The following is a 22,755-nucleotide window of genomic DNA, read 5'->3' on the forward strand; positions in this document are numbered from 1 at the left end:
GTCCTTTCATTTGTCATTATATTCATCCTCTTCTCTGTTGTCTTCATTATCCTCATCATCATCCTTGTCATCCTCAGTGTAGTTGTATGCACAGGCACCCAAGGGAAGGCAATAAATGCTGTCAGTGATGAGAAAGCTCCAGCTGATCCCAGACAGGCTAGCTATCCTTGGACAGCCAGTATGAGCACAGGGACCTTGTATTTTCATGGGCATTGGGGAGAATTCCTAGCTTCTTAGGAACAGTCTTGGCCCTAGCAAAGAGATGGGGACAATTGCATTTAGCATGGTCCTTGTACCCCTGGAGCTGGTGCAACTGCAGCACATCTGACCACAAGCAGTACAACTACCTGCCTGTGAGGTGTGGCCCTGATGACATGGGAGCTGTTGGCTCTGGCTCAGTAGACCAGTGTACTATTTTGGGTTCAGCCACAGAGGTGAGGCTGTTGGATGAAAAGTGTGACCTCAGCATAACATGGCCTGGGTTCCATGATGGAGGGGTTGGGCAAGGCCAACTTCATGAGAAACCTTCTTTTGGGAAAGGGGGTGTTTGGAGCCTAACTCCTGCTCCTCCTACACTGCATGGTCCAGTCCAAGGGGCTCCTGGTCTCTGTGAGTAGGGAAGGGCAGCTTTGAACTGGAAGACAGACCTGCCATGTCTCCTCCATGGCACCTTCCTCACTCTCTGAGGTTCCCTGTGATGTGGCCCTGGTGTGGAAGCCCAAAGATCTTGGTGAGGAGCAGCCATCTTAGGCCCTGGATGCTGCACCTGGGAGGTCTGAGAAGCAGAGCAATGTGCAGCCCTGAGAAGAGGACATCATCACGCCTGGGCTGCCTGCCCTGGGGTCCAGCCTTCCACTCTGGCTTGCACTAAATAAGACAGGCCTGAAGAAAACCTGCCCTGTTTTCTGCTGGACCCTTGGGCAGCCTGCAGTTAGGCTGTCCTGGAGCTCTGCTTCCTGCCTTTTCCACCATGGGAATTTATGATGCTCTCAGCAGCCCATCTGAGGATGCTCCTGGGTCTCTATTACAGGCCTAATCTCAGAACCAACAAATAATAGGATGTGAAAAACTGGCAGGCCCAGACCTCGGGCAGTCCTTTCTACTGAACTTGAGGGGATATTAGACACTGGAGTCCTCAGTTAAAGACCCTGAGGACAGTAATGCCCAGTGCAAGAAGCCTGACTTTTCTTGTCACTTTGTAAAGGGAAGACAGAGAGAGGGAGAAGGTACAGAATTCCCTGGATGAGTACAGCTGGGCCCTTGTGAACTAGCCCTGGTGGGTCAAGAATCAACAAGTAGGGCTTCCATCAGGACATCTGACAAGTGTGGCTGGCCCAGTGGTTGGGGCCCAAGCCCAGAGCTCAGAAGATCCTGGCTTTTTCCCTGCTCTAGCACAGATTTCCCATACAGCTGTGGGCAGGCTCAATGGGTATCAGCACCTGGCAGCACAGTTGAGGTAACAGCATGGGCCATGGGAGACCGGTAGTTGGACGTTTGGTAAGGGGGCTGAGCATGACATTTAAGGCCATTTTGCTCGGCACACCACGGCCAGCCATGGAGCCCAGGCTGCTCACACCAGGCAGCTGGGAGGCTCTCTGCCAAAAAACATTGCCTACCCCTGGCCTAGGCATTAAAACACCCTGGCAGCCTTGCTTTGCTGAATGGCTTGCCCCCCTGGGGAATAGCCACAGCACAGCTCAGGGCATCCAGAACATTTCTAGATTCCAGTGAGAGACTGAGAGGAGTTGGTTCCTATTTTCAGTCATTGCCTTCACAGAAGGAGTCTGTGGAGAGAGCCAAACTCCACTGAACCTGTCAGAGGTGAAACAGGCAGGTGATTAGTGTGGTCCTGTATCCTGGCTGGTCCAGTCTAGCAATGGGGTGAATTAAAGAGCCCACAGAGGAGCAGAGCAACCCAAGGTACAGGTCACTGTCATGAACCACCTCCAACAGCAGAACTGATTTGGAGGTTTAGAGGGTCTCCCACAGAGATACCTGCCCCAGGGTTGATTTGAGTAACCTCAGGTGCCTATACACGTACATTGAAGCTGCTCTGACATGCTGTAATTACAGTGCATTGGAGCAGACTCAGTTAATTGAGCCTGCCAGAGCATGGTAATTACCGTGCTTCAGCAGCCTCCAGTATAATGTGTACCGGTGTCCCTGCTCTGACAAAATGTCAGCAGGGGCACTTTAACTAAAGCTTGTTCAACGAGCACAGGGAGGTTGATACACATGATGTTCTGGGCTCCTTAATTAGAGCATTTCTCAGAGCCACTCTAATTAAAGCGTCTCCCACCCTGCCTCCTGAAATGCATGTATAAACGGCTTTTGTTTTTGGTTTTGCCCAAAGGCCAGTGTTCATGTCATTTTTTTCATCATGTTAATTATGTTATACTGGCTGTGTATATCTTCACAATTTTGGGACATAGTTTGGTCAAAAGTTTATGGCCAGATCTCTAATGAAGAACAGTTTTGTCAAAGAAACTGAGGACCACCTACCTAAGGAACTGCTAAGTATTGCTTGCCAATTGTGTTAGTAGGGCAAGAACTAGGGTGACCACCTTTTCCAAATGGAAAGGTGGGACATATGCCCACCTTCCCCCACTCCCACACCAGTGTCATGGCTGTAGCAGAGCTGAGCAGAGTGGAGGGGAGTGGGGCCAGAGGTGAGCTGCTCGCTGCAGGCTCAGAGCTCCCCACCCTGCTGCCTTTCCCCTGGGGAGCTCCTTGCCAGCTGCACGCCCCCTACCTTCTTGGCAACAGTGGAGGGGAAACATCACACTACTGCCATCCCTGCTGCTGCTGGGCAGGCAGGGGGCACCTTGTCATGGTGGCGCAGCCAGTGCGGGGCTCCCAGGGCAAAAGCAGCACGGCAGGGAGCCCCAAAACTAGTGGGAAGCCTGCATCTGCCCCCACTCCAAGCACAAATCTGGTGGGGCATGTGCTCCCCTGGTATCCACCCCTGGGAAGTGCACACAGCAGAGGGGAGCAACCCCCACAAGACAAGCCACCCATGGCTCTGTCCTGCTTCACACCCCAGGCCCCATGCACCACCCTGGCTGGCCAGCGCCTCCAGTCCCTGTCCCACTCCCTTCATCACTGTGGGGTCCTTAATCTGGGGTGGTGCCAGGAGCCCCTTTCTGGGGGTGAATGGAAGCCCATCTGGAGGGATCTGCATTGGCTGTGCAGATGTACCACTATGAGAGGTGTGTTAGCAGTGCCTGCTCAGAAGGAGCCCCTTGCCCACATAGAGTGGGCCCTCCCTTTGCCAAGGCATGAAGGCAAGGCCCTGTCTGGCAGGCTGGCTCTAGGGACTCTAGGCACGAAGAGATCCTCAAGCTGCTACTTCCTTCCTCCTTCACAAGTGCTATGGTAGGGCCAGCTGCTCTAGAGCAGCGATTGCTGTAAGAGTGGCTCATGTGACACAGCGGCTTCCTGCATGCTTCCTGGTGTCTGTGCCGGCAGCATTTCAGTAAGTGACACACTGGGATCTGTACTTGGTGGCTCAGCCCTCATCCCTCATCCTGCAGCCTGGCTCTTCTGGAAGGAGCACTATGCTGCGCCGCAAGCCATCCAATGCCAGTGAGAAGGAGCCTATGCAGAAGAAGAAGGTGAGTGTAAGAGACTGCCTGTTGTTTGACTCATTGACAGTACTGTTATGGGCCTAAAACTAGTTCCATGATCTCTCTGTCCCCTGGGCACCCACTCTGATTGGTTCCCAGTTGCCAGCAGGGCTCACAATGTAGGCAGGAGATTTAGCCATGATAGAGGCTGGCTAGGCATTGGTCTAGGATGCTTTAAGAACCACACATCCTGCCTTTGTGCAGGGGTAGCACTAGCTGGCCCCTGTGCACCCTACTAGCCTTCTGAGCATATAATTCTGTTATTTCTACTCCAACTGTGGCAGAGCTGACCAACCAGGCCAGTCCCACAGAGGGATGTTTCCTAAATGACTGTGGTGAGGGAGGGAGGTTGATGTGTCTGCAAGTAGATGCCAGGCCCTTTCAGTGAATTACAGGGCCACAGGAATGAGACAGCCAAGTCCTCTGCCCTTTCTACAAATTCCAATGTCTGAGTACTGTGCATGCACCTCCGGGGCTTGGACTGGGCTAGAACTGAAAATCCCATGCTTTGGTGCCTCCATTATCTCTCTTGGGATGCAGATCTATTTCACTGCCAGCATGGCTGTCCTGATGGCCACCTATATTTCAGGTCCTCATGTCACCCCACATTTCCTGCAGCTCCCTGACTTTCCCCCTCCAAGAGTTATAACCTTGCCTTTCACGCAGTCAGTGGGCTGTCCTGTCTCTTCTTGCCTTATCTCCCTATTTCTCAGCTGCACCTAATCCCTGGTGTTGCTCTTCTTTGAGCTTGCTCTCACTTGCTGAGATCTGTATAGGGACAAATTGCTCAAGATTGACAACAGTGAACTGTGCCAAGCTGATGTTTACCTTCTTGCTCCAGGGGCAATGGCTCTGAACCTAGGATCCCACCAGGATGGGAATGCAAAGTGTATCTCCTGCTATTAGCAAGCTGGGCCATAGGGCTTGTCTTTGCCTGTTGGCTGAAGGAGACTGAATTATGTATCCCTCTGTCCTGGGAATGGAACTGTAGCACCGTAGATCCCAGAACAAGCCTACTGGTGTAGATCCGGACTAAAGCCCACTGAAGTGCATGGAAGTTCTTTATGTTGGTGTCAAGGAGGGCAGAGCCTGCTTCTAGGAGGGTGACTGGTAGCACAGAGAACTTGCCAGGCGATCCCTGCCTTGTTAGGGGTCTGGGACACTGGCTGCCATGCAGTGGAGCATAGGGGTGTGACTCCCCTGCTCATTCTTATGCGTGTGAAGGGTGGCTGCCTGTCATTTCCTGCCTGGGGATTTGCTGCAGGGCTGCTATGTGCCTGCTGAGAGTCATCTGGCCCTAAGCCCTGAAGCCATTCTGCTCACAGACTGCAGAAATTTGCTGAAGTTTGCAGCTACTGGATCAAAGCCCTTCAAGGTGTTTGTGGTTCAGGCAGTTCTCGGTTGCTGTCAGTCACGTGCTGCTAACCACTTCCTCTTGCAGCTTAGTCCTTGCTTGACACCAACAACGCCAAGTACCTCAGGCAGGAGGAGCCTACAACAGACAGGAGACCTGGATCTGCCCAACGTTGGGTCACCCCAGACTTCAACCCTTGAAGATCAAGTAGCCTGGCCCCACTGCTTATTGGTCACAACAACATTCTGGAGGGCAGTGTCCATGACAAGCCCCACCTGCAAGGCTGGTGCAGCTCCAGGGAGCTGCTTTGCAAAGTCAGACCTTTCATGTTGGCTCTGCGGGCCTCTGCAGTAGCTAAGTGTCAGCAAACACACACTGTCAATGCCTGGCTCCATGAGGGAATGCCACAGCCAACAGTACATAGCACTAGAGCGATGCAAGAGGTGGGGTTACTCAGGACTGACCTCCACAGGCCCTCTTCCTGCCTTCACTCACCTCTTCAGGAGCACAGACAGGCTAGTGCTGCCCTGAAGCAAAGTTTAGCAGCTGTCTGATCCTTAGCATAGCAAGCCTGCTCTGTGCTGCTGCCTCTCCTGCCAGGGATCTGTCCCTAAAGACACCCTTGCTCCCACAAAGCCATTTTCGATCTCAGACAATAGTTCTATGTGTCCTTATCCCTGCCACACTTTGCTATGCTTACACTTGCATGCCCAAAGAACTCCCTTGTTCCTGGCAAGTAACTAGAAAGCAGAGAATAAAACCACGGGCATGGAGAACAGAAGATTTGGCACTGAGACCCTGGCATCAGGGTGAGATTCTGGGGTGTGGTAGCAGCATAGAGTGATGGGGCATTAGACAGTGGGTCTGGGGCCTACTCATAGCACTCTGGGATTTCAGTCCCTAGCTGAGTCACTGCTTTCCACTAGCAACAGTATTTCTCCCTGTGATTCCATAGGTCAAATTCACCCCAGAGATGAAAAGCCAGGCTCCAGGCGGCTGGGCCTCTGGGGCGTCAGCACACTGCTCTGAATGCTAGGATCTGCCTGTCTGGCATGGCCTTTCCCTAGGCCTTACCCCAAGCTGCAGCCTCTCCAAGCCATCTCATGTCTAGCAGTTTGGCCACTGATGTGCCTCAAACTTAGACTTCAGATTCTCTTTACCCTGCTTCCTTTTCCCCAGGTCCCTGGCTCCAGTTTCTTAACACACTCCCCGTTTACTGCTTGAAAAATGGCCCTTTCTTGGCCCTGCATTTTCTCCCTGAGAGCAATCCCATGACTGGCCCCTATTTGGTAGCTAAGGGACTGTCATCTACTGTAAGGGGAGCATGGCTTCAACCCTACTGGAAATAATGGTGTGTATATTTCCTGGGGGAAGCCAAGGGCTTGCTTAAAGTCAGTACATAGTTGTACCACATAAAACTACCTGCCCCAAACTACCTCCCTGTTCTTCAGAATCTCAGCTTTTGTCTTTGAGAAGATCTTTAGCTACTACAGCTGTAATGCAAAACTTGACCTTGAGTGCAATGGATGACTAAATCTACAGAGTCTGCTATGGAGATCTATACAGTCCTCTGAGAGAGAGAGACCATTATGGTGCAGAGGCTAGAAAAAAACACTGCTTGCTGTTGACTTGGATCAAGGAGAAGACCACACTAGGGTGGCCATCAGAGAGGACATTCTGGTTTTCTGCTACTCTGTCCTCTGTTGATACAAAACCAGACGCCTTTATGGCCTCGATTTTTCTCTTCAAGCTCTTCAAGAGAAAAATAGAGGCCATAAAGGTGTTGGGTTTCATATCAATAGAGGACAAAGAACAACTGGACTGTCCTCTATGATGGCCACCCTAGGCCCACCCAAGGGTCCTAGAGGGGTATGAAGAGCTTGCATGTTATGCTTGGGTACCTGTCAAGAGCACTTCTCACTTTGATATCTCAACTGGATATAGCTGATTGTATGAACTCCTGCCAGCACTCCCCTCCCTCCAGATTGACCCCAAGGGGAGCCTCACATGCCTTACCAAAGACCATAAGGAATGGCAGCAATCTTGCCTGAGAGAAGCTTTGACTTCAGTCCTCCTGGTAGTAAGAAGAGAAGACAGCCAGGTTGGATAAGGGTAAAATGCCACAAGTTTGAAGATGAAACCAGGTTAAAATGAAAAAACAAACCGCTCCTCTCCCTGACTGTCATGACATTTGGAATAGAATCATCAGAGCTGATGACTTAGAGGAAGAAGAAGAAAGCCAGTAGCCAGTGACTAGCAAAATGGGGGCATCCTAGTTCTTTGGAGGGGAAGTGTTGAGCAGGACGGTGGCAGGCTTAGGGCATTATGGTTGCTTGGTAGCTAGCTATTCTAAGAGGTCACAAGCTTAATGAATCAGCCAACTTTGGGGGTGCAGCTATTTGCCGATCTGATGGGATTGTCAGGGAGTTCCATGTCTCATCAATCTCAGAGGGGAAATCAGAGTAAACCACTCCCTGACACATGGAAACAGTCCCGCTTACAGAGGGCAGCCATGGGTGGTCAAATCAGCGAGCAACATTGCAGCTGTCCTCTCAGGGGATGCACTCCCCTCTCACTGCCACACCCTCCTTTCTCACTTCCCTTCCTTGTATGCCTTCTTTGCTGCTGAGTGTGCCTTGCTTTCTAGTTTCTCACTGTAACTATTCAGTGACTTTCTATTTCCCCCAGCCATTCCTCTGGCAACCCTCTCCTCCCCCATCCTGTTCATATGCAGTGAAGGCCCCTTTGTCCCTGTAAAGACTTTTTTCTGGTCTGCCTTCCTAAAAGATGTAATTTCCATTAAAAAAAATCGCTCTCTGCAAGGAAGAATCACTCTCACATGCTCACCCACAGACATATCAACAAGCCCCAGCCTACCCATGGCTTCTCCCGCTTACCAATAGGTATGTCATCTTGTGCTGGCCTTGTGTATGCACTGCCCAGGAGGCAGAACTCTGTGGCATTCACATTCATTATGGGATTCACCTCAGGAGAGCCCTGGATTCTGGATCCTGCTACCACTTTGCATTACACAGTCATTAGATAAAATGGATAACTAGCATGGGGAGCAGGGACCTGAATGCAGGGCACCCTGCAAAAGCAGAGATGAGTTTACTGGGCCATTCCCTGTTTGTTCACTTTCTGTCCTTTTGGCCTCTGACTATTATTCTGTGGTGGCCAATGACCCAGCTTGGAAGCAGGAAAGTGGGGTTAAGGACCTCTTAGAGTAAGAGAAGCAAGAAAGCCAGCTTGGAGCTTGGTACATGTATGGGCTGAATTATATGATGTGGCTGCTTGGGATACCAGGGACTAAACTCAGTGAACCATGAGATACCTTCTAGTCCTGCAGACTGTGACATACTCTCTCCCCCCTGGAAAGTTATATTCTGTAGACATGAAGGGGCTTCTAATAGGCTGCAGAGTGAGCCCCAAATCCAGGCACCAGAATGTCCCACCCCTCCTAGCTAGCCCTGGACAGCAGCATTGTCAGGCACCAAAGTTTGTGTAGAACTCAATTCATGCTCACTGCTTGCTACCCCACCAGCAGATTGGGGCAGGGGGCTGGGACCTGGCCCTCCCCTGGAGCTCTTTTCAAATCCCCTGTCCCAATCAGGAAGCTGGGAGCTCCCTGCGGGCTTCCCACACCCCTCAGGCAGACAGCAATGTTGCAGCTCTGGCACCAGCATGGATCTATAAGTCGGTGGAGCAAGGCCCGGCATATTAAGCAAACTTAGCTGTTTGCATCATCCAAGGCCCCTGTGATTCTTTTGTATTATTTTTGCTGTGCAAAGAATAAAAAAACATTGGAAACACTCTTTAACTATAATCTGAGCTGCTCTGAGAATCTCCCAGCTCCTGGACCCAGGGTTTCCAGTAAGCATCAAATCTTGCAAGACACACCTCCAAACTGAAGAAGGTGGTAGCTCTGACACTAGGCTTCTGACAAGGTGAAAGCAAAGCACTGCAGTTTTGCTCCCTTTTGTTTTATATGAGAGAGAGAGACCTGGGTCCTGGGTATGAGTCAGGGTATCAGAGAAGAAAGAACATTAGTGCAGGTATACAGACCTTTGACACAACTGTTGAGGGGCTGTATGTGGGGTTCTGCTTCCCTCCCCTCCGGGATGGTCACTGCGCTGGGGAGGGGGCAGCTTAAAGGCCAGGGCTTGCCAAGCACTGTGACTGCAGATGAAATGGCCATGGCTGAGCTGGAGGGACAGGCCTCAGAAGCTGGGCTGTTTTTGCTAGATTCTGGGGTGTGCCTTGGTTTCTCCCTGCTTTGTCTGGTATCACCAGACACCAGTGAACTTGCCCCAGTTTTACCCCAGTGCACGTGCACTGGGCTATATGAACCAGCAAGGATTGTGCATGCATGGCCAAGAAGACTTGTAGTAGCAACAGGAGACATTGTGGCAGCCTGCGCAAGGCTGTAGGTGTGGACGGGGCTGGTCACAGGGAAAGGCTATGGAGATGGCGTTTAGGAAGCAGGGTTCTGCAGCCTATTCTGGAATTGACTCACAGTAGGTGCGTCTATACATGCACTTTACTGTGCAGTAGACTAATTGACTGCACAGTAAAGCATCACTGTCTACACGTGCATGGTAATTAGGCTGAGGTCAACTAATTTACTGCAATCGGATATTCCCATCAGACACAAGTAATATCCGATGCCACAATAAATTACTGCATTTAAATGCACATATGTGACAGGGCTGGCTGGGGCACAAGGGTGCTTCAGTGTGGGGCTAGCCAGCAGGCATGCCCTGACGCTGAAGCACCTTTGTTACTCCAGCCAGCCTCTCCACAGCACATGGAGCCCTGGGAGCAGCCCTGGGCTGGCAGGTAACCAGGGCTGCTCCAATGAGGCTCCATGTGCTGTGGCGGAAGTGTTTGGGGGGGGCGTTGATGCATGAGGGTGCTTCAGCACGGGGTCTGCTTGTGCCTCAGCCAGACACTCCTCAGCACATAGAGCCCTGCCAAAGCAGACAGCCCAGGGCTGACCCGCTGGGTCCCCTGCCAGTCTGGGTTACTCCCACCAGGCTCCCTGTGCTGTGCACAAATAAACTCCAGTGCTAATGTCTCTGGAGTCTTTTGCTCCTGGGTGCATGTTCAAACAGCGCACCCAGGAGCAAAAAACTCAGGAGCAATAAGCTCTGGAGTTTATTCGTGTGCATTAATTACACATGTAGACATGCACCCAGGAGCATTAATTACATGTGTGATCCTGGCCAGTGGCTGTGGCTCAGTTTCTTTTTCTGTAAAGCCTGGGAGATGGCCCTCCCCCCACCCTGCCATGGCCCACAGCTGTTTGTAAGGCACCTGCAGTGGCTCATGGGAAAGGCAGAGGGCTGCTGTTGGCATCGCGATGTGTCTTGCCCAGTGAATTGGATCAGGAGCCAAGAGAAACAACTATATTGCCAAAGCAGGGCTAAGTGGGAGTGGGGTCTGTGCCAAAGAAAGAGAAAACTGAGCCAGGCATGGACAGGAAAGGTCTCACTCAGGGGGAGTGGGCCAGTGAAAGCCATGGGACATGCAGGTGGGAAAGGTCCAGGTGTGGTGTAGCTTCAGGCCTTGTTCTTGATCCATGCCCTGGTCTCTGCTTGCAGATCCCCACTCCTTGTGGGGAGGTGCCCCCAACAGCCCCAGAAGGTTAGGGGCAAGAGCCAGGCCCTTCCAAAAAGGGCAGCCCTGCCTGGCCTGTGGCTGTGCTGTACCACCAGGGCTCACATTTTTATGGTGTCCCCACTTCCCCTGCAGCTCTCCCTCCAACGTTCCAGCAGCTTCAAGGATTTTGCCAAGTCCAAGCCCAGTTCCCCTGGGGTGAGCGAGAAGGAATTTAGCTTGGAGGAGAACGTGAGTATCTGTCCTGATATCAGCACCCTGCTGCAGCCAGGATTGTCACTCCCTGGGGCATGCCCATTGCCATTTCCGTTATCCACCCACAGGGGTACCCACCTGGCATTGCTTCTCCCTGGGGACCTGCCTCCACCCTCCATTCTGGACCATGCAGTCTCCATTTTACCCAATCCCCAGTTTGCTCCTCTTTGGGGCACAGACATCCCCAGCTCCCTTCTGGTGCCAAGATGGGCCCTGCTCTGCCTCTCTCATCCTGCCCCCACTTAGGCTGCTCAGAAGAGCTGGAGAGGCCCACAGCCTGCCCATGGCAGGACTTCTCTCCAGGCTGGTGGAAGGTCACTGTGGGGAGAATTCCACTCCCATCTCTCAGCTCTCGCAGAGGTGCCAGCTATGGTGCTAGCAAATATGGTACCCACAGATGTGCCTTTCTGGAAGGCCAAGTGTATAGGCTTTCCAGTTTCTTTCTCTGGGGTTTACCTGGGGAGGTTTCTGCTTGGCAGAAAGTCAGGCCTCACCCCACTGGTTCTTCACATGGCAGTGCAAGGGGGCTCACCATCCCTGCTTTGTCAAGGGAAAATTGGGTAATTTCTCTGTTGTCCATCACCCACCACCCATATGGCCATGTCGCTCCCTGAAGATCCCTGAGGATGACCTTGGAAGTGCTGCTTCAGAGGACACCTCCAAAAGCAGTGGAATGAAGCTGGGCAAGAAGTGGAGGGCTGTAATCTCCCGCACCATGAACAGGAAGATGGGCAGGATGGCGGTGAAAGCGCTGTCTGAAGGCAAGGTAAGGAGCTGGTACTTAAACAGCATAGTGTCAGCACCAGGTGGAAGCCTAGTATTCCAGCCACATAGGCTTATTAAGGCCTGGAGCAGGATTGCGAGTGGGCTTGGACGGAGCTAATACCAGCCAGCCCAGCTTGTCTTTGATAACCCCTGGTCCAGGAGAGCCTGTAGTCCTTGTCACTGGAGAGAGGACCATGCAGACAGGTGATGGAGACAGGGGTTGACTGCCCCAGGCCTCTTTGAGGACTGTTAATTCTGGAGATAAGTGGTCACCCTGTGAATGTTACCAGTTATCTATTTCATTGCTGCTCATTGGAGGGATTGGGGGCAGCTGAGCAGGGCTTGAATCTGATCGTTTCCTCAGTCGGACCTCTGATATGCCAGAAGTACACCCCAGTGCAAGTCACAAGCAGGTGGGTGGAGGGCAGGAGGGAGGAGAGAGGGGCACTTGCACAGGGCACTGATTGTTTCCCATGATGTGTGGGACAGATACTAGCCGTCCCTGCATGGGAGTGGAAGAGGAACCCCAGCTGCCTGCCTGTGGGTAGAAGGGGACTCTCCACCTGGCCTGAGGTGTGAGTTTATTGTGTGTGGAGCCAGGCTGCACTGATTCACTGGTCTTGTATCAATGACCCCACTGGCTCCCCAAGGATTCAGTACCTGGGTGCCCCCCAGCTTCACACATGCCAGTGTCTGAGCAGTGAGCTCAGCAACACACGTGCCCCCAGCTGATGGACATCCAGCTCGCTCCCTTCAGAAAAACCTGACTGTTCACTTGCTCCCATAACTGTACTGACATGGTAGACTTACAGTGCCCTGTGCCCTCACCATGCTGCTCTGCTGTAGCAAGCTGCCTCCTCACCTGGAAGCACTGGAGCCATACCATGTGGGCATGGTGCTTCAGGTGCTTCGCGGTGCTAAATGGCACTGATGAGTGACAGTGACCTACCCCATGCTAGTTTTTCCACACCAGCACCAAAAGGCCATGGCTGTACAGTTCAGGAGGAGCTGCACTAGTGGCCTGAAAGTTTCCTGCGTAGATGGACCTTAGATGAGCAGTGTGCTGCTGGCATGACCCTCAAGGAGGTGACTGTCTGCATCACAGGTGCCTACTGACTCCTTCTGGCATGGGAATTCCCATACCTGACATAGGGCTGGCAGGTACCTGCTTGGGTGACTGCCCCTGATGTCACCCTTGGAGCCACATTAGTTCCAAGTCTCCTCTGGGTCTTTCTCTGTCCCTTGCTGGGCTGCCATTTGGGGTCCTAATCAGCGAGCCATGCTCCAGCTATGGAATGACTCATTCCCAATAGCATGAGGCCTCACATTGTGCGGAGCCCTATACCCATTCCCTATGCCCATAGGAGCTGGGCAGCAATGGGGAATCTTTGAGTCCCTGGGGCAGGTAAGACTGATCCCCCTCTGCCCCGCGCCCAGGGCACAGGAGAGTTTTGACTGGGGCACAAAACTTACTAGTTACACCTCTGCCTATATTTTCCAACCAGAACAGCTCTCCTCCTGCTGTCCCTAAGCCCCTTACTGTGCCTTTCTAGAGGCCACCAAGGTTGGTTCAAACCACTGTAGCCAGGTGAGCTTTGAATTACACGGTCCCAGGATTCACCATGTCACCCTGGCATGTAAAGTTACCACTTTAGCCAGCATGAGGCTGCCTGCACAGCACAGGAACAAGTACAGAGAAGTGCAGGAACAGGGAGAAAGGGGGATCATGCTAAACAAGTTCAGGCAGGCATCTCCTGCAAGCTGAACTAGGCACAACCTGGAAAGGAGGAAAGGCTAAGCTGAGCTGGGTAATGACTCCTCCAATGTCTGCTCTTTGCCATTGCAGGTTGCTGAGAGGACTCACCTCATGCCCCTGAGCCTCCTCTATCAGCTCAACATGCCTGGGCTGACAGTTCTCATGGCCCTCGTGCAGTTCTCAGGGTTTGACACCCATTGACCTATCAGGGGAAGGGGCTTCATTAACATTCATCCAAACCAGGGCTGTCCAACTGGCAGCTGCATGCAGCCTGCAAGAGGATAAATTGCAGCCTGGGGGTTCCTGCTCCCCATGGCTCAGCTTAGAGCAGCAGCCAAAGTCCCCAGGCTCCCTCTGCCTCCTTCAGCTGTGGCTTCCTGTGCCTGCCCTGTGGGGGATAGGGTAGGCAGTGTGGTATCTGAGAGCTGAGGGTGCCTCTGAAGTGTGCAGTGCAGCAGGGAGTGGAGGGCATTTGGGGGTGCAAGCTTGTGTTGTTTTGGCAGAGTGCCCATGCAGGCACATGGGGTGTGTTGGGGGGGGGGGGGGGTTTCGGGTATGCAGTGCAGCTGTGGGGGGAGGGTTGTGGATACATGGTGTAATGAGGGGCAGCAGTGGGAGGCATCCATGGGATGTGCAGCCCAGGGAAGGGAAGGGGAGGGGACTGTAGCTAGCTCTAGTGTGGCCCAAGGGGTCTGTGGCCCCTGGCCACTTGGAAGTTGAACAGCCCTGCCCCAAAGCATCCCACAGTGAGGAAACCCAGTCTGAGGGAGGCAGCCTCTGCCAGGTCTCCACAGCTTTCCTGCCTCCTATGGGAAGATCCCACAGGTTCTCCTGCCTCTGAATTCAACCAACCTGGTTGGGATCTGCACCATGGTGGCTGAGTCCCCAGCTTGCTTTGCTTTTGGACGTGGGGAGGGGAGATGTGATCCTGGCTCCAACCCTCCGATACGGATTAGTGCCAGCTCCCAGGCTCTCTGATCTGCTTCAGTGGAGCCTACCAAGGTCACCAAGACAGTCCAGCAGGCCTAGCTGCCATGGTTTCTGTTTATTACCTGCAGGGGGAAGCTGGAGAGGAGGGCTCCATGTCTCTCCTGTCTCTGGACAGCAGCTTGGATGAGCAGAGTTCTGAGAAGATGCCCTTGTCCTACATGGAGGCGGAGGATAGTGTACACTCGCAGCTTAGCCGCCAGCTGTCCAGTGGTGAGTGAATGGGCAGGCCTGTACCCTAAAGTTATGTGCTCACACACCTTGGTGCTCTCTTTATTGTGAGCTCACATCAGCTCCTTCCAGGTCCCCACTAGCTTTTCCTCTGCAGCAGGTGATAGCCCAGCAGGATTGGTAGCTGCCTGGGCATGTGTGGCTGGGTGGGACAGATCCACAGAAAGTGCTGGATTTAGGCTCAAGCTACTTAAGATACAGTTTAGGGCTGCACAATATGAGGGGCCTCTAAATAAGAAAAAAACCCTGGACATTTTCATTCTAATATGACAAAAATATACATATATATGGCTCCACAATTATTATTCATATTGAGTACATAAATTTGTGCAGAAATAACAATAATTCATCTTAAATTTTCATGAAAATCCATTTTCATGGACTATTATTGTCATATGGGCTCTCTTGAGATGGACATAGTTTAGGGGCTCAGCATGTCATAATCCGGCACTGCTCATAGACCAGGCTCCTCCTGCTGTCTGGACTTTGTGCTCAGCCATGCCCCCAGCCCAGGAGGGCAGGGTCCTCCCCCTTCCCTCATTGCACTACTAGCTCTGAGGGGGCCCCAGCCCTCTTTACCAGAGCACAGTAGAGGAACACTATTTAGGGAGGCAGAGTCTCTGCCCACATTGGCTTTTAGGGTGCAGGAGGCAGTGCCCTGCATACTCCTGCCACAATGTGGCACCATCTTAAAGGCGGGGGTTTTCCATACCAGTCTAGTGCAGGAGTTGCCTGGTGGCTCGCACACTCAGCTGGCTGTGTGACTGCCAGGCCAGCTCAAGCACCTATACCTGACACACACAGCTGTGATTTCTTGCACCTTTCTGTGGGGTTTGTGACTAAACTTGCTTTAGTTGTAACACACGGCAGCTGCCTGGATAGCCACCCCTCCTCCAAGCCCATGGACCCTGCTCCCTACTGGTGCTTTACAGGAAACAACTGGCGTCCACTTGTCTGACTTGGCTCTGCAGGGATTCAAAGGTGCCAGGTCCTGGGCCCTGGCATTCCCCTGTGGAGCATGAAAGGGGGAACTTTGCTAAGCACAGCTGAGGCGATAGAGGGGCAGCTTTGATTTCCAGCCCTGCTTTACAGTGTGATTCTTATGTGGATTCCCCAGGGTTGTAGCGATTCTGCCCAGAACGGCCTCATTGGCATGTGGTAGTCTGGCACAGGAGGGTATGGGGAAAAGAAACTTCTGAGACCAGTGCAAGTGACAAAGGCACACCCACATCCATCAAGCACACAGCAAAACCGAGCCCACTTAACCAGCATGCTGCCCCCAGAGAACTGGAGCAAGTCTCCCAAGCTGTGCTGGGTCATGAGAGGCTGACTTGGTTCCCCCCCACCTGCAGGAAGTGAAGTGATCAGCCCCAGCTACATAGGCAACAACCGTGACAGCCTGAGGATGGAGGAGACCAGCCCACCATACACTGGCCCCTTCTGTGGTGAAGCTCGTGTCCACACAGACTTCACCCCCAGCCCATATGACAAGGACTCTCTGAAGCTCAGGGTAAGTCCCTGATGTTTTAGGGGAAGGCCAGTGAGTTTCTGAGGAGGCAGCAGCGGGAGAGGGAACAAGCTGTCTCTGAAAACAAAATGCACTGGCATTCCTTCTACAGAGGGCAGGACTGGGGTTTGCAGAAACAAGGTCAGGAGGAGAAGGCCCCTGCTTGCTTGGTGCTAGAAATCACTGAGCCAGGAGCCCAGGCTTCACTGCAAGGGAGGGGACTTGGGGTGTTTGTTGGCCTCTCTCCCAATAGCTAAGGGAGATTGGAGTGCTGCATCTTCAGCTAAGATTCCCTTTGTCCAAACTGTTAGTCAGTCACTGGAGTTACATGGGCATAATGGAAAGGCAACAAAGGGCCCAGGCCTCCCTTGTGTGCATGGTAGGACCCTAAATGTCAAATGTAGGAATGGGTAACTCCCATTCAGTGCAAGTGGAGGTCACAGCCTGAACTACAAGACAGCAGGAGTCAGGCCTATCCGAAGACACCCCATGACTGGCAGATCTGGAGCACCAACCAAGGCAAGACATACTTTTCATAGGATAGCACTGGGAACACCTGCTCTCTACTCAGGGACCTACACCAAGGGCACCAACCCAAATTTTTCCCCACTGCAAGTCATTCATCTCGGGGTTCCCTGTCCTTATGACCTTCTCTAGGATAGAGAGGAGGGAGGGAGGGCAAGCATTTGGGCCAAAAAAGGTCAGTGACAGTAGCCCCACTGCTAAGTTGCCTGCCCTGGTACCTTCCAAATGCTGATACCCAAATTCTGGATACCTTCTGCTTTTTGGCATCTTAGGCAACCCATGCAGTGCAGAGGAGCAGCCAGGTGTCACAGTACTAGTAGGCCAGCCCTACCCAAGCCTGGTGGCACTATGGGAAGTGTAGAGAAGCAGCACAGCACAGGCTTCCCAGTGTCCCCACTCCTCACCACAGGCCCAGCCCCAGCAACCATAGCTTAGAGTGGGCTGGGACCTTCTGCTTCCCACCCTGGCCTAGGCACAACCCTCCTATGTTGGGTGGGGCAGTTACTTATGGGCCTTCTTGGTGCCTGTCACAGAAGGGGGACATCATCAGGATCATCGAGAAGCCACCTGTGGGCACCTGGACTGGGCTCCTGAACAACAGGGTGGGTTCCTTCAAGTTCATCTATGTGGACATCATCCCTGAGGAAACCGTGCCCGTGCGGAAGAGCCGCAGGCAGAGCAAGAGCAAACGACCCAAGCCCAAGACCCTGCATGAGCTGCTGGAGCGCATAAATCTGCAGGTGAGAGAGCAGGGCAGGTGCTGATGGCTCCAGAGAGGGCACATGGGGAGAGGGCAGGGTAGGCAAGCATCATCTCTGCAGCACTCCCTGAAGGAAAGGTGCTGATTGCCTCTGCCACCAGCTCTGGGCCCTAGCAGAGATTCAGGAGAGCTGGGCTTTTTGCAAGGCCCAGCTTTCATTTAAAAAAAAAAAAAAGCTGGAAGCACAACCCTAGGCAGCTCCCATATCTGCCACAGCCCATTCAGTTCTTGGGAAAACCTCCTGGCTGTGGCTGTTGGATTGGCAATGGTGGACCCTGCAGCACACATAGAGCAGGTAACAACTGCTCTAGAAAGCCGCATGCCAGAGAGCTGCTGTTCCCCCACTGTGAAGCCACAAGTCTGCTTTTCAGTTCTCGAAGTGTTGCTCTTAGCTAGTGGAGTGGGCACTGCTTTCCTGAAGGCTGGGCTTGAAAAGAAAGAGAGGATGGGGGGGAGGGGTGCTGAGAAGGGGAGAGCACAGGGGTATGAGATGGAAGGGAAAGGGATGGAAAACAGCTCTGGGACAGTTCTTGAAAGGGCATGCCAGTGTGAAGACAGGAGGTGAAGCAGGCACCAACATGCTGCTGCTGCTTCTCAGAAAGAGAGAGGAAAGCAGTGCAGGGGGTGGGGGAGGAAAGGGGATGCAAAGCTGTGTAGGGGTGGAGAGCATTAGCTTTATCCCCCAAACTCCACTCTTCCAAGAAACACCCACAACAAGCCCCTGGCAGCTCCTGCCTCCCCAGGCTATGCTGCTGCTCCTAGGAGGGACTTCTCAATCCCCTCCATGCCCCACACAAGAAAAGCTGGGATATACTGGGCAGGCAGACACACCCTAGGTGCATCTAATTAGCTCCACACTAAAGTGTCAGCATCTACACGTGGTGCTATTAGGCTGGAGTAAACTAATTAACTCTGCCATAGGCTAGTACTGCCCAACACAAATCCTATCCTATGACGCAGTTATTTACTCCACTGTAATGCACGTGTAGATGCTGACTGGAGCTGGCTGAGGCATGAGGGTGCTACAGCACAGGGCTGGCTATCCCCACACTGGATAAACCCTCATGCCTCAGCCAGTCCCTCTGCAGCATGTTGAGCCAGGTCGGTGCAGCCCTAGGCTAGCAGGCTGCACCCCCCAGAGCCCCCTGCCATCCAGGGCTACTTTGCTCCAGTTCAACATGCTGCAGTTCCAGGTGCCTGTGTAAACCGTGCCCAGAAGCAATATGCTAGAATTTATTGCATCAAATTAATTTCATGTGTAGATGTGCCCCTGTGCATTAGTCTTGTGATTGCCGCAGGGTTCTCTGCGACTGGGATGTGCATTGCCAAGGAGTCAGACTGAGAAACAGCGTGCATAGAAATTGTGCCCAGGAACTTTGCCAGGCTGCCCACAGGTACCTTAAGCCTGCCCCCGCAGCACATGGCAAGTAGCTTATGCTTTACTCTTGAAGAATGAGAGTGAGGTACACCTCAGGCCTTCAACACAGCCTTCAATACAGTGTCCCAGTAGTGGCAGTGCTCTGCCCAACTCTGGGGCCAGAGCCCAAACACAGCAGGATGGCATTTTGCCTTCTCCCTTGATTAGGATCAGGAAGAGTGAGCAGGAGCTACCTGTACCCACACAGAGTCTAGCATGCACAGACCAGCCCAGACTCCAGAACCGCTGCTGCTGGTCACTCACTGCCTGAGGGCTCTTTCCAAGGCTTTGCCTTCTATTAGCCCACCTTTCCCCCTGGGGACCACTGCCATGTGTGCTATCAGCCTTCTACCACTGCCCACAAACTCCTTGCTGAAATGAGGCAGACTTAAGCCCTGATGGTGCACATGCTCCTCTCTTCACATCAGCAACATTGCTGCCTGCCATTCAGCACAGCTCCATGGAGTGCAGCAAATGCAACTGGAGTGCAGACAGGCAACTGCTGCAATGAAATTTGGGGAGCACAAGGCAACACATGCCAATGCTGTCTGCATCATTCCTCAAGCCAACTTGCAGTGCTCCTCTCTGAGCCACGCTCAGAGCTAGTGCCTGCTCCACAGGGTAGAGTTAGGTTGTCTTGTGTGAGTGGTGACTCCTGCCTTTTAGAGAGCAAAGATTATCCACTCACACTGTATGGAAGGTGCCCAAGGCAGCTCTAGGAAACATTAACTCTGTGCTAGCCTGGTGTACATGACCTGCCTGTAGGCTGTAGATTGCAAAGGCCATTCCCTTACGTTCTGCCATCAGCTCTAGCATTCTGATTGTCAGGAAGTGGCCATGCTGTTAGAAGGTAGCTGGAGCTTTTGGCAGCTGGGGATTTAGGCATGTGCTTGGACTAGGATGTTCTAAAGAAAATCATGGTTCTGTAGCCTGGTGAGGCCCTGGGCAAATCTTGTGGCTGCGGGCTCACGAGGGCCCGTGCTTTCAATTCCAACTGCCATGACTGTGCAGCTGTGCCACATTCTTGGTTTTCCCCCTCTGCAGGAGCACATCTCCACCTTGTTACTGAATGGCTACCAGACCCTGGAGGACTTCAAGGAGCTCCGGGAGACCCACCTGAATGAGCTGAATATCATGGACCCCCAGCACCGCGCCAAGCTGCTCACAGCTGCTGACCTGCTGTTGGACTATGACAGTAAGAGTCTGACTGGAGTGTTGTCTACCTGAATGGACAGTTGCCACAGCCCCCTCCCCCTAAACTCTCTTCCTCCTAGGAATCATAGACCCACAAGCCTGTGAGTTCCAGGCCAGATATGGCCCCTCAGTCTGGCTCCTGCTCTGAGCACACATCCCAGTAGGCAGGCCTATCCAGCTAGGCCAGGCCAATCCCTAGGGCCCCAGTGGGCAACCAGAGGCAGACTGCCCTGCGCTGGACCACAAGGGCTTCAATCTGCAATCCTATGTAGCAACTGCTCTGCCAAGGGAGTGTCCCCAGCCAAGCAAACGGGAGCACCAGACCCCAGCTATAGGCTGCTCAGTGCTTCTGGGGGTAGGTGCAACATGCGATGGAGGATGCCAAGGGCTCACCTATCGCAGGCAGCTAGGCCTAGAGCACGTTGCATGCCTTTACTTAGAATACTTCTACACAACCCCAGGGAGCAGCCTCATAGTAATGGGCAGTAGGACCAATCTCTGGAGCTAGTTCAAGACAGCCTGGGCCTGCTCAGAGCTCTATATAGGAGCAGACCTTGGCCTCTTAACATTTTGACCTCTCCTCACAGCAGCCAGTGAGGCCGAAGAAGGAGAGAGCTCTGAGCTACACCCCTTGCCCTTGGACCTCAAAGGGGATATTCCCCGTGACTCAGGCTGCTTCGAGGGATCAGAGACACTGGAGAACAGCCGAGATGAAACAGAGCTGAACAGCACAGAGGAGCAACTTCAGGCTCTCTCTCTGGAACAATCCTCCTGAACCCACCCTGCCTTGCCCCGAGCCTCCCAGAACTGCCCCATCCAGGCACTGAATCTGCTTTGCCAGGGGCCACCACTGGGACACTCTGCTCAGGCCCCCACCAGTATTGGGAGATGTCTGAAGCGGGACAAATCCTCCTTTGTTGGCACTGTGAGCGTCACAGGAAGGGACACTGGGAATACTTCATGGCTGCCACAATTCCTACACCAGGATAGGCCTCTCCCCTAAGAACTGTGCCAGGCCCTGCCCCAAGCCACTGTTTTGGCAGACACAGGACCTGCTTCTGTAACAGTTTACTTTTATGCCATGCCCCCCCCACTGCATATTCATAGCCACAAAGACTGTTTTAATTTGTTCCTCTGCCCAGTCCCTACTGCTTCCTGCCTCCTCTGCCAGGCCTCTGCTGGTGGTAGGGGCCTCACTAGGTAGCTGCCAAGCTCCTTCCTCAAAGGTCAACTATTAGGCCATGCACACCCAGGCAGATACTGCAAGCCTGGTTGCTGTGTTGCTTATGTACAGTGGGGATGCACTTCCCAGCTGAAGACCCCCAGTACCAAACACAGGCTACTCTGGCAACTTTGTGCCAGTGGGAAGGGGCTTCTCTACTGTGGGAAGGTTCCTTCCCTACTGGGATGGGTGATTACAGGTGGAGGTAGCAGCTGGTGCTGGAAGAGGACTGGGCCCAGGCACTGGGTGAGGAGGTCTGAGACATGGGTTTCTAGGCTGATCCAGGAGTGGTGTAGACAGGTTGCAGGTAACAGTGATGGCTGTTATGACCAAACCTGTCTCCTCATGACATGGTGGATGGACAGCTGTGGGGGAAACTGTAGCCTCCTTTCTGTAGTAACAGGCATTTTTCACTTCCAGCAAAGTGTGGCTAGCTGTGTTGGGAGCAGGTTTAACAGAGATCAGGTCCCATAGCAGGTTGTTCTTGGTCAGAGGGTAGCATGGGGCTTGAAATGCAACCACGCTACAGCAGCTTCCCTGACTCAAGTCTTGAGTTGGCTCAGCACAGCAAAACTGCACTAGGTTATGACTCACCCATCTCAGACATGATTCTGGGGCCAGCACAGCAGTGCTTGTTTGGGAAGCTGGAAAGAGGTGTAGCTGTGTCTCACAACACCGTCTGTAATTGGATCAAACTCTTGCACAAGATCGATCCTCCCTCTGCTGCAGGAATGGGGCTAGTCACAGGGGGGCAGGCTAAGCCTGCCTGGGCATGTGTTGCCTGTCCTGAGTATGGAAAAGAGGAAGGGAGCAGATACAGAGATTATGCTTTTGAATCCTCAGCATTTGCTGCAGGTACCCGCAGGACTGCAGCCAGAAGGGGAAGAGCAAGTCCTGCCAGGTGCAGAGCCACCTCTACAGAGCTCACACTTTACTTTAGGTAGCCCCCGACCAACAGTCCCAGCAGCACTGTGGGACAGGCAAACTGATTACAAGTGCAGCTAATGGTGCAACAGAGGCCAATGGCATGCAGAGCAGCTGGGGCCCACCCAGCTTTAAGAGCTACATACTTAGTCCCAAGCAGGACTAGGCCCATGAGCAACTCTGACAAGATCATCTTCACTGAAGCTGTTTTCTGGCTAGCTTTCCACTGGGATAACAAGCCAAGAAACTAAGCAGGGAGGTTCTCATGTTCTTGGCACATCGTTTTGCACCAGAGCAGGGTTCCTTCGCATCTTACCTACACAGTAACAGGCCAACTCATCCCAGGAGACAAGGTTGCAACACCCACAGCTATTCAAGGGGATTACATATGCTTAAATCAGGTTCCGTTTGGCCCAAGGGTTGAGTCTACAAACCTGTGACTTCTCAGCCTGTGTTCCAGCCACGTAAGTTTAGGCATTTAACTCACTACCTTGTGCTTCATCTCAATAAAGCATGCTCTGCTACCCAGCATTCCACAGCGTAATCTTGTGTCTGCCTGGATCATAGTAAAAGGGCTTTAGATCCCAGGCAGCACCCCCTCACAGGGGGTGAA

General features: G+C 52.9%; 1 protein-coding gene across 1 annotated transcript; it reads left to right on the forward strand.

Annotated features, from left to right (window-relative positions):
• The first annotated feature begins 3,309 nt into the window (after positions 1-3,309).
• SASH3 (SAM and SH3 domain containing 3) lies at positions 3,310-22,686 on the forward strand. Its single transcript, XM_006262221.4, has 8 exons — positions 3,310-3,614; positions 10,735-10,830; positions 11,471-11,620; positions 14,434-14,575; positions 15,946-16,103; positions 17,159-17,365; positions 19,847-19,997; positions 20,584-22,686. The coding sequence occupies exons 1-8, from the start codon at positions 3,558-3,560 to the stop codon at positions 20,769-20,771; spliced, it is 1,149 nt and encodes a 382-aa protein (XP_006262283.1). The 5' UTR covers positions 3,310-3,557; the 3' UTR covers positions 20,772-22,686.
• Positions 22,687-22,755: the final 69 nt, after the last annotated feature.

Source organism: Alligator mississippiensis, chromosome 8 (genome assembly GCF_030867095.1).
Source record: "Alligator mississippiensis isolate rAllMis1 chromosome 8, rAllMis1, whole genome shotgun sequence".
In the NCBI taxonomy this organism is placed as follows: Eukaryota; Metazoa; Chordata; order Crocodylia; family Alligatoridae; genus Alligator; species Alligator mississippiensis.